We start from the raw sequence: 11810 nt of genomic DNA on the forward strand, positions 1-11810 counted from the left end.
ATGCGTCACCAGGACTCGGCTTCCCGATGACGGCGTTCGACCAATGAGGAAGGAGGACCAGCAGCGGTTTCTTTAGTCCGATGTGGCGCTGGCATCCAATGGAGAGCAATCTCTGCGCAATGGGACAGTGTCGCCGTAGCTAGCAGTCTGTGATGCAGGGTATCGTTTACTTCGTGTGTCCGATCCAAAGCTGCTCTAAAATCATATAGTACGTGTACAGAGACGTTTTACCCTATTAGTATCGGCCGGCGGTATGTTTCGTGGCCGATCACGGCGAGGAGGAGCATTTCCCTGGGACTTTCATCCTCATGGCCCGCCGTCGGGGCCGGTGGCGGGGCTCCGCGGTCCCATTTCCGGTCGCTCGCCGCAGGGCCATGTCCACCCTTTGCACCGCGAGTCCTACATGGAGGACCGGAACAGAGAGCGCCTTGGCTATCACCACGGCTACCACACCGACTCGGAGAAACTTCGGCGCTCCCCGCACCGCGGGAGGTTGCCGTCACCCGGCTTAAGAAGCACTTGGGGCCCGGGAGGCGGGCCTTCTTCTAGCGAGCCCTTCGTTAAAGTAGGTTTCTAGGCATACTGGTCAGGGTGTCAAATGTGGCTTTTCTGCACCCTGGTTGCAGTGGGTGTTGGCACCAGCACAGACATTTCTGTAAATCGGTTAACACGGTATGGAGGAGGGTTTCTTGATTAACTAATTTAATATGCTAAAATGATGCTCTTCTGCCACCGGTGTTTTGATTTCACGGTGTATTGAAGGTTTTTCTTTATACCGCGCACGGTACAATAGTGGTGGTTATTGTTTTGGTCTTCTTATTGTTATTTTTATTATTGCTACTATCATCATCATCATTATTATTATTATTATTATTATTATTTATTATTATGCCCTGGTGGGTGTTCCACAAAGCAAGCTCTCAGTTAGTTGGGTTAACTTAAATTATGATCGTCCAATAAGAGTTTAGGTGAGGAGCATTCCTATTGGACAATCATAACATCCAGCTTAAGTTAACCCAGCGAACTGAGAAATTATGCTTAGAGAAGATGCATTTATTATATCATAAAAATGTTGATGAATATATACATTTTTTTGGTAACTGTAACTGAACATGATTGGTCTTCATCTACCGAACAAAATAAGAATGATTTTTAAACCAAAGTTTTTCAGATGATAAACATTTTCTCTGTTTTATGCAAATAAGTTCATTGTCTTCTGTGACCCATTCACAGAGACTGACCCCCTCTCCGTCACGTGGTGGGCCCTCAACTGACCACAAGCTGGCGATAACTGTGGGGAATGACCGGACTGGATTACCTGCTTGGAAATCAGGCCACCCGTATGACAGGTACAGTGTTGGGTTGGGGGGGACAAAGTGGCTGTGTTGAGTAGAGATTCTATGATTTCTGACAACCAAAAATATACTGAAGTATCCTTTATCTACATAATACATTGTACTGGCTCTCCGAGTGTAATTACAGATAGGAATGCTATCCAGCTAAGAATAATAGTAATTTGTAGATGGTTATTTTTTGTTTAGATGCTTGGTTAAAGTTAATCACAGAATGCATATTTTTATTGTAAAGGGTAGGAGGAGACGATATTCCTGAATGTGAGTCTTTTCTGTTGCCTTGGCAGAGATTATCACTATAAAGGCCAGCATAGTTATCCACCTCCTCCTGAGAAACGGACAAGTTATGATGGACGGTATGAGGACCTTGCATACAGGAGGCGGAGCCCAGGCAGGAGGAGGAGTCGGGGGCGGAGCCGGGGTAGGAGTAGGAGCCGTAGTCCTGGCAGGGGACGCAGCAAGAGTCGTCCTCCTAGCAGGAGTAGGAGTCGTGGAAAGAGTCGGCCACGTAGCCACAGTCGCGGCCGCAGTTGGGGCCGAAGCAGGAGCCGACCCCGGAGCAGGAGTCTGAGCAGGGCCAAGAGTCACACCAGAGGGAGAAGCAGGAGCTGCAGTGGCAGCAGCAGCAGGAGTAGCAGCAGCAGCAGCAGCAGCAGTAGCAGTAGCAGTGGAAACAGGAGGGCAAGAGCATCTCCCTCCAAGGACAAGCACAGTGAAGAATTCAGGGAGCTAGAGTTGGCCCGACGGAGGAAGGAGGTAGAGGAGATGCTGGCCATGCCCAAAAAGTCCATCCTCAAGAAGCGAGTGGACTCTGAGACAGATTCTCCGGCCATCTTGCAGGTTGGAGTTATTCTGCGCTGTCGCAGTTATGTGTGTGCGCTTTGTTTTAAGACATATGCTGTTAAGTATTTTTGTTTTTGGTACACAGCCCTGCCATTTGTGACACTTCTTCATTTACATTCTCCGGCATATCTTTCCTCTCTGTTATTGTACAGGGAAGTGACTCCCCAGGAGAGGGTGGTGTGGAACACCAGGGCAGCAGTCTATCCCGGGAGACAGAGCGCTTCCTCCACACCATCGCCAAGGGGATGGAGTCGGGCCTCTTAGCGTCCATCCTACAGGAGTGGAAGGAGGAAACCGGCCAGGGTTCTAGTCTCAAGCAGCATGAAGAGAACATCCCTGGTGTCAAACAGGAATTATGGATAGAAAATGCCTGCGATTCTCTCCTCCCTCACGAGAAGGTTGGGCAGGATGTGGGCGGGTTCTCCCGCATTTTAGGCCTGATGGGAGATTCAGGAGGCCAGCAGGACAGGAAGAAAAGCTTCACAGACATAGAGGACGAGGAACGGTTTCTCTACGGGGACGATGAGGAAAGCCAGCCGCCAGAGACTGATGCCCCGAAGCGGCATTACAGTCAGCATGGTGACATGGGCATGCTCCAGTACTCCAGTGACAATCCTGAATTTATGCAGCAGTATCTCAGTCAGGATCCTGCTGCGTTTTCTCCATGTCGATGGGATCGGACCACTGTCGAGGACCATCTTGACACGCACTCAATCAGGGGCTGCCATGATCAGAACTCAATGGATGTGAAGTATGGTCGCCGTAGCCAGCCAGTCGCGACCCTCAAAAAGGAGGGCAAACATGGTCCTGAGCTGGACAGCTTCCCACCTGGAGTGGGCCCAGAGGAGGCCAAAGAGAGACAGGACATCGAAGAGTACGAGAAGATCCAGGAGCTGCTTAAGACCATAGGGCTGGATCTTGGACTGACAGAGATCAGCAAGATGGCCGCCCGGACACAGGAACGCTTGCATGGTAACGTGGAGATGCGACCGGGCCGGAGGACATCATCTGGCAGCTGGGACCGGTGCCGGCATCGCAGCCGCAGTGGAAGCCAGAGCGAAAGCAGGAGCCGGAGCCCCAGTTGGAGCCACCGTCATGGCAGGTCCACGAATGAGCGATCCCCATCACCTCCCCGTATCCAGAGCATCTCGTGTGACGATGCCCCCGTGGTCCCTGGCAGCCTGGAGGCAGAATCACGTGCTCGGGAGAGGAGCTGGGGAATCCCTGTATTGGGGATGAGCACCTCCCAGCAGCCTGTCCCCCTGAACCAACCCCCTCTCTGCCCCCCCTCTGTCCCTCAAGCCATGGGCTCACTGGCAGTCATACCCACCCCCTCGGTACCAGCTTACACACAGAACCACACATCAAATTATCCACCCCCTGCCCCCAGCTATCCACCCCCTGGTTATGGACAGTATGGGAACTACATGCCCTACATGCCCCCCAGCTGGCCTATGTACCCACCTCCCTCTCTGGAACCACCTGCTGTCCCTGTGGGGGGTCAAAAAACTTCAGCACCACCTGGACGTTCCAACCTGCGAGTCATTGAGACCGTTTCCATAGAAACTCAAAAGAACAAGCCTGTAGCACAGAAAGAAGAGTGCAGCTCATTTCAAGGGTTGAACAGGGGTGAGGATAGTTGTGCATTTCCACACAGATGGTTTGTTTGAATAAATTCACTGCACAAATCCTGAGTAGTTGATGTTTACCTTGATTATATACAAAAACTTGAGTAACCCTCATATTTTCCTAGTCATTCCCCCGTTATGGGTTAATAATGGGTGATCCCATTTTGATTCAGCAATTTCTTAAAATTGCTCCATCATTTTGATTTTTGATGAAATTTGACATGTGAAGTACACATACCTTCCAGAGCCCATGAATGTTTTTTTTTTATTGTTAAATAGTAAAAATGTTACAGCCAGGGGTGTCGCAAATAAGGGAAGCAGGGGAGATGCATCCCCCCAAATATTGGCACACTGCCCCACCTCCTTTCTAATAAATAAATAGGAGCGTGTTCCTTATCTTTTATGAATCCATGTATTACTGAGGCCAATTTGCTGCGCATCGAGAATGCAAGGATGAAACATAAACCTCAGAAAGATTGTTGTCCTTTATAAGACAAACTCACTTTTTCATATGGATATTTTTGATGTTTCACAATGTGACTATTGCATCTGTGCTCCTTGCAATGTCATGTACATCAGACCTTCCATAAACTGGGCCAAATTTGGTCTCTCCCAATGTTAAGCTGCTACCGATGTCTCTAGTTTTAATTTTTTTTCCTGCAACCCGCGGTGTAGAAAAAGCTGTATATCTCAAAGGGTTTTTTTAATGAACAAAAAAACATTCCTGAGCTCTGGAAGGTATTTGTAATTGATATGCTGAATGCCGTTTGAAAATGTGAATGTGAAGTTTTGTATGAATATCTGTGTGTTCTACACCCGTCAGAGGAAGATCCGCAGGTCAGGCGTGCCAATCCTCAGCTAACCGAGGAGAAGGACACCAACAGGCAGAAGAAGAAGGTAACTTTTACTTCATGAATAAGCTCTGGGTTTCTTCTGTCCCTGAATAAATCACAGGGAGGGTGATATCTGGGCCCTTTCTACACTTTAGGTTATTGAAGAACGGGACAAACTAAAGAAAGAAAGAGAAATCCTAATGGACAAGAAGGACTATCTCCTGAAAGAATTGGAAAGGTTAAGGAAGCAACAAGGTTAGTTTTATAAAAGTTTAAGTCACCCTGCCCTGAATCAGAGAACTCAAATTGATGCAGTTTGCTAATTCAGTTTTTTAGTTAGGGTGATTTACCATCTACAGTTTAGTTTACATTTTTGGTGTCCAGGCAGGCACTTGGGGAAAAATGCCACTGAATCTTCCTTAGTTGCTTTTTACAGCTAAAAATATTTCTGTTTACATGCACAAGTTCAAAGATGCCATCTATTGTAAATTGTAAACCATGTGAAATGCAGCATGATGGAAGGGTAATTTGACCGTGTCTTCAGCCATTTTTTGGGTCGTGCTTGTCTTGAATACGTGGAGTTCCCATGAGCTGATGTCTCATTTCACTGTGCCCGTGGGTTCCACCTCGGCCCTCCCCCAAGGAAAACTCTTGAGGAAGAAGCGTCGCGAAAAGGATGGACACAAGGACCCATTGCTGGCTGAGGTGAGCCGCCTCCAAGAGGAGATCATGGTGCAGATCTCCCAGCTCCGCAAGGAGCAGGAGGAGGCAGAGAAGAAGTGCGTGGAGCTGGACAAGGTGGCTCTTATCCTGGGCCTGCATGTTATGGACAAGCCCAGGAAGGAGAGTCGGCTCTCCAGGGAGCTCCAGTCGTCATCGGAAGGGGACAGAGACAGCGTTAAGAGCTCTAACAACCCAGCTGTGGGGCCGTCATGCGACGCAGCGTCCTCCAAGGTAGAATTCTTACAGGCCCCCGGTTCAAGAGGCGCTGCTGCTGTTATGTTGTATTTGATGACTGTGTTGAACATGTCTGAAGTTGTGTCTGAAAGGCCCCGTCTTCAGTCTGGTCTGCTTCGTGCCTCTCTCTCCTGTCCCCCAGTGCCAGCTAACCTGATTTCACCCACTTTCAGCACCTCCCAACACACCTCTGCACTTCATAATGCTGCCTTTGGCCAGTTCAATGCAGCCTTAGACTCCATTATCCCCATGTTGGGGTTTACAGGTTCTTGTTTGGAGGCCTCGTTGGGTTTGCCCCCGCTGTTCCCTCTTACCCCATATTTCCTACACAGCCTCCCTGTACAACTTATATTGCAATAGATTCAAATATTAAAAGTGAAACGGCTCGGTTCTGGGTAATGGTCCATTTGCAAAGCTTTGTTTTCCCATCGACCCAAGTACCGCTTCCTGGTAATGTTCACGCAGCCTCCCGCCCCTGGGCGGCCCTGATTTCTGGCCAGCATACGACACGACTGAATGTCACGGTGGATCTTTGCAATGTGCTGATGGTACGATGTGCCTGTTGGTCACTTCAAGTAAACGGAGACATGTGTTAGCGAGGTCCGTTTGCATTTTGAGTAACCCCTGCAAGGCCGGCACATAGAACCTCCCGTGTTTCACAGGTAAGACCGATTGGCACTCAGGGTTTGCCTTGTCTTACTGGAATAGTTTCATCTCAGTACTTGTTCAATTTTCTTTTGTAATAGTTTTCTAATTTCCCTGGATATGTCAGCTGATCTCCTCTGCACTTCTTTCCTGGACAGGCATCATCTGCCCCGAAGAGCGCACCAGGAAAAGCGAAGGCACAGGGCCTTGGCCACTCCCCACCACCCCCTGCAAGCGTGCCAGACCAGTATGAATACTATGACGCCGGGGACCACTGGTGCAAAAACTGCAATACTGTCAGCGGCTCCCTCTTTGATTTTTTTGTTCACTTGCATAGTAAATCACATAGAAAGGTTAGTGACTCTCCATCGGTTTCTGCCAAGTTACTTGGTCGCACTTTTCTACAGCAAAGGGTCTGAAAGCAGTGTGAAGGTTTTTATATTGGTATAACCTGTCGGTTTGAATGTTTGAAGTTGTAACTAAGGAATATGCTCTGTCCCGGTCCGTCCAGACCCAGGATCCATATGACAGGCCCTGGGCATCAGCCTCCCCCAAGAGCCATGGAAGGAAGACCTCCGCAGAAAGGATTGTGAAACCGGCAAAAGGTACGACAGCCCCAGTTGAATTTACCTGTTAAACGCCACAGGCAAGACAATTTACTTGTTATCGTATGCATAGTAACCCTCTGGACCCTTTTAACGCATGATAAGGGTTCAGACATTGGGTGTACGTAGGGATGTCCATTTCAGATTTTATTTGTCACCAATAGTTGACACTCGTTAATCGACTATAAACTGTTAACTGATAAAAAAAATTTAGTATTTAAAACGGATATGTGTCACCAAATGCCAAAATACCAATACAAAAAATGCTTTAGAAATTAGAATTGCTTTATTTTTTCAACTGCAAATGCTTCATGACTTATGTAAATAATCAACAAATTGCCAGACTTTGCAATAAACAAAACAGGATTAGAAAATAAACCAAACATTTAATCCTCCAGTGTCAGGTGTGCTTAACTGCTGGGTTCAGCACAGCCTACATCTGGCGTGTAAAAAAATATCGTAAAACTCAAATGAACTGAAAGTAGCCTGCAGACTTTTTGATGTGTAGCATGGAGAGTGCAGTAGCGCCACTATTGCTTCGCAAGTGGTACTGCATTGCATTTGTACTATTTTTCATCATTGCACAACATATCTTACATATAACCTCATTGTTCTTTTGACTGAAATGATCCCAAATGGTACCTCCTTTAGCTCCTTTTATTTTTTTCTCAGACTACTAATATGGCTGTAGCCTGTAGGCTTCTGTAATTGGTTGCACGTGTTGACACGCCCTCACGAGGCTATGCATCCAGGCATATGTTTCCTTTACCCTATGCTCTGTGCCTTTACCACACTGCAAACATTTAGCATTCTTTTTCTTAATTACCCGTTTAACTGAATGTTAATCGGTTGAAATCGGTGTTATTGGTTATCAGTTAAACGGTGAATTACGAAGACCCCTAGGAGTGAGATTGATTTGCTGGATTGAGCCCCGTGCCCCTCCGCCTTGTCCATCCAGTACACTGGATGCCCCCACGGCTGACGGCGTTAACCACATGTTCTCCCGCCGCTTTCTCAGGGTCTGAGTTTCTCATCCCGATGGCAGGATTTTACTGCCAGCTCTGCAAAGAGTTTTTTGGAGATCAGATTTCCGCCGAAGACCACGTCACAGCACAGACTCATAATGAGAAATACAAGGTAGTTCACACAACCAGGGCCCGTCGCTGCCGCCGCTCGTATTCATAAAGGTTAGATATGGCGCCATGTTATGGGACCTCGTTTTGTGCTTGGCTGAATGTTTTAGAGACGCCCTGTTTACTGTGGTTCCTCTTCACTTGTATGTGAATGCACACAAACGTAATTGTGTTCTGCCCATTTGGCCCAGTTGTTAATATGTTGTTGTTGACAACATAGCTAGTGAATCTGTTCTATATCTATTACAGGGTTAAGTCCGGAAAAGGTATATACACTGAATGGAATTGTTAAATTTTCTGATGCTCGCTTCTCTGGAAACTTAACTTGTATTTTTTTCCTTCCCCGAATCAGAGGCACACAGACGACTTTCCACTTTATGAGCAAAGGAGGAACCTGGATCGTCAGGCTGGCCTGGCTGTGGTTGCGGACAGCAGAGAGCAGCGGCACTCTGGGGTGAAGCACAAACTGGAGGAGAGGGGAGAGGGGGCCCAGAGTCTCAAGGACGAAAAACTGGATGCCTGCCACATGGAGACTGATCGAGAAGACAAGGCGGGGAGTCAGCGGAAGGAGAAGGAAGAGAAGAAGAAAGATGCAGGTGAGCATGTCCTGGTAAAGGGGAAGAAGGGAGAAGCCATCAAGCCGGCCGAGCCACTTCAGAGGACACCTGAAACTCAGAGGGTGATTTCAGGACCCAGTCCCTCAATCCTGGCAAAGGTGAGGAAGAGGAGTTCATCCTCATCCACTCCTCTGGCCTTTGGGAAGTTTAGCTGGAAGAGGACAGACAAGGAGAATGAGGAGGAGAAAGCCGTGGAATGTGCCATGGAGCAGGACAATGGTGGGGACACCGGTGGGGACAAGGGTGAAGTGAGGGGAGCCCTAAACAAAACGAAGACCATCGCCATCAAGCTGTCTGGGAAAACTGTCATCCCTCCATCCAGTCCTTGGCTCCCCACCAGTTCCTCTCCAACTGCCTCGGTAAAAATCCGCCCAAACCTGCCTGTACCGGCTATGGTCTTAAGGAAGTCCCACCCTGGCGCCTCCAATAAACCTGGTTCGCAACATACTGTCACGCCTGGTTCTGTAGTTCAGGACCAGATCAAAGAAAAAGCGGTGGTGACTCCTGACCTCATCTCCAAAGCGTTTTGCGGCGAGGAGGTGGTCCTGAAAACTCCTGATACACATGAAAAAGCTACAACACCTGAAGAGATCCCCGTGGCCTCCACACCACTTAACACGGCACCCTCGGATCCAAAGGAGGGGCTTGTTGAGCAACAGGCTCTGTCTTCTCCAGCCACATGTGTGATGACCTTGGAGTCTGACGTGGCTGCCCCCGGGGTGCCTGAGAGTGAACAGATGCTGACCATTGTGGTCCGGCCCCCTCCTCTCCTAAACTCAAGCGATGCGCTGCCTAAGATCGACAAGCCGAAGTCCAGCTTAGCTGCGGCGAAAGCGCAGGACTTGTACGACATCTTCTACCGCAGCAGCAAGATAGCCTCAGACCCTCGACCTGGGCCTCGAGACCTGAAGAACGGAGAAGCTCTAAAGAGCAAGGTGTCGGGTTCGCTGGCTGTCAGAGCTGAGAAGAGAGATGCTCAGATAGTACCAAGTTCTACGAGTGACTCCTACCAGAAGGTCAACGAGCAGACCTCCGAGTCTCTCGGCCAGGGAGCGTGCCCCTTACAGGATGCTGACGTTGGGACCAAAACGGTAAACGCAGACTTGAATCATGGTGACAACTGACTAGTAAATGGCAGATGCAGATCGTCTTCAGGTGGATCTGATGGTGACCTGAATGCCAACACCTTAGAGTAATTGGAGAGAAGGGAGATGAATGGAGCAGGGCATTTACTGCTGTGGATGCGGAGTATTGCTGGACCGAGAAGCAGAAAAAAATATGGGCAAGCAAAACTTGTTTGATATCCTCTTCTCTCTGAAATTTCACGTGGAATTTTTAGGTGTGTGTGAGGGTTGGTGTTTTTATTTGGTCACATTTGAAGTTTGCCAATTCATATTTTTCAGTATCAAAACGACACCACAAACACAAAAAGGTAACGTACAATTGTTGCTTGTTTATTACTATCGTGTACAGCTTTTGTCAGTTCACACTCTTAAGTTTTTTTGTTTTTGTTTTTAAGTAAGACTTGATGCAGGATCAAGGAAAGGTGAGAAGATGACTGAGTTGATACAGAGGCAAAGGACGGACCAAAAATGGTTTCACAGGAGTCTCCTATGTCATGTTACGTGTTTCCTGTAAAAAAAAAAAACTGTCTGTTATGAGAATTGACAGGAAGTACAACCCGAGTAACCTGTTCGGTGCATCTTTTCCGAATGTCCTCAGTGTCACATTCATTGGCGATTGTCCTGTAACGGTTCACCAGAATATATTCAATAAAAGCTCCAATTGTTCCCAATGCAGCTTATCAGCGAGTTTATTTTCAGTCCTTCAAAGACGTAAATAATGGCCATCGGTATCAAAGTGTCTTATATATACAGCTTCCGACTGAACTTTTCACTTTGGTTTGGTTCGGTTTTTCACTTGTAACCCACCAAAATGTGTCTTTGCTCAGAAAGTACATATTTCTCCAAGAAGCAAAACGCTGTTGTACTTTCTTGAGCAAAAATAAAAGCTTTGGTCCTCGTTGCACCCATTCATTCCAGGATAGTCTGTGGACCCCCACAACCCAACTTAGGACAAGTAGTATAGAAGATTAATCACTGAGTGGTATCCACACAGAAATCCTACTTCCTGTTTGTGGGAGAGGGGGTTTGTTTAAGGGATGTAATCACTTTGTTGACATTCCTCTTGCCTTCACCTATCACCTGTGCTTTGCTTTTGTACCTGTAACTGTGAAGCAATTGTTTTCAGCTCAAACTGGACATGCACCACTGACTAACAGGCCAGTTCTGTTTTTTTTCCTTAAAGCAAAATAAGACCATGATAACTGTTATGGTGAGTGTTTATGTTAAATGTGTATCCATGGTTACCTGGAGTTGCTACCTCCCAGGATGGCTGTATCACCCTCTGGAGCAGTGGCCCTTGTATATAAAGGTAAGATGTAAGCCAAGAATACTCTGGAATAGCTGTTATAATGCTATTCTAAAGTTTTTTTCTTCTAAAATTAAATTGGACATTTAGATGTTCAAGAATGTTTCTGGGGTGATTGTAGGCATGTGTAATGTCTGGAGAGACCATGTGAGTGTGTTCTTTATTGCATGTGCTCCCGTGTGCATGTTCAGTTTTAATTTTGTTCTGTTGGTGTGGTAACCTGTGTGAATGTATTTTTCTTTTAGACACTATGTCACACAAATGCAACGTTGCTGACTGTTAACTTTGAAAATAAAGACTTTTTTGCTCATAATTGTCATGTGTCATGTCTTAGTTGGCTATTGTAGTTCTTGACGGCAGATTTACTGTTATATATGACTGTTATATTTGATGGTATTATTTTCACTCTCCCTAAATGTTTAGTTAAATATTTTTGATATTTCATTACATTTCTAAAAGTACCCGAATACCACAAGTGTCTCGGTATTGTGGATATTCAAGTGCTTCAAGGTAAGAGTTCATCTGTAATAAAGCCTCCATTACACAACATGCCCAGAAGAGGGCGCCGCATGCTCTAATAAAAGTTGAAAGCTACAAGTCTTCACAGAGGAAAAGTGATAACTACAGTCTACGTATGGTCGACGTTGGTGATAGTGGCCACTGCCATTGTGCAGCTGCCGATAAGCTACAGCTATCATTGTACATAAGGACAAGGGCTTCTCAATTCCATTCTGGGGTTTGTGGCAAAGCTAAACCCCGTAGTGATG

At 47.0% G+C, this 11810-nt stretch overlaps 1 protein-coding gene across 2 annotated transcripts; it reads left to right on the forward strand.

Moving 5' to 3' along the window:
* The first annotated feature begins 45 nt into the window (after window positions 1–45).
* Window positions 46–11356, forward strand: znf318 (zinc finger protein 318). Of its 2 annotated transcripts, none has more exons than XM_049008668.1 (13): window positions 46–565; window positions 1234–1349; window positions 1640–2192; window positions 2348–3824; window positions 4647–4720; window positions 4812–4911; window positions 5300–5610; window positions 6417–6611; window positions 6770–6863; window positions 7882–8000; window positions 8349–9704; window positions 10017–10045; window positions 10133–11356. In XM_049008668.1, exons 1-13 carry the CDS (start codon window positions 254–256, stop codon window positions 10140–10142), a joined length of 4746 nt encoding a protein of 1581 aa, XP_048864625.1. In that variant the 5' UTR covers window positions 46–253; the 3' UTR covers window positions 10143–11356. The 2 variants fall into 2 exon arrangements, with proteins under 2 accessions (XP_048864625.1, XP_048864624.1); XM_049008667.1 differs by having other exon boundaries at window positions 10137–11356.
* Window positions 11357–11810: the final 454 nt, after the last annotated feature.

Source organism: Brienomyrus brachyistius, chromosome 3 (genome assembly GCF_023856365.1).
Source record: "Brienomyrus brachyistius isolate T26 chromosome 3, BBRACH_0.4, whole genome shotgun sequence".
Taxonomy (NCBI): domain Eukaryota; kingdom Metazoa; phylum Chordata; class Actinopteri; order Osteoglossiformes; family Mormyridae; genus Brienomyrus; species Brienomyrus brachyistius.

Coding starts and splice junctions, on each gene's coding strand:
- znf318 (XM_049008667.1), top strand. CDS start 254: ATGTTTCGTGGCCGATCACGGCGAGGAGGAGCATTTCCCTGGGACTTT. Junction 1,350..1,639: donor TCAGGCCACCCGTATGACAG/GTACAGTGTTGG, acceptor TTGCCTTGGCAG/AGATTATCACTATAAAGGCC. Junction 5,611..6,416: donor GCGACGCAGCGTCCTCCAAG/GTAGAATTCTTA, acceptor TTTCCTGGACAG/GCATCATCTGCCCCGAAGAG.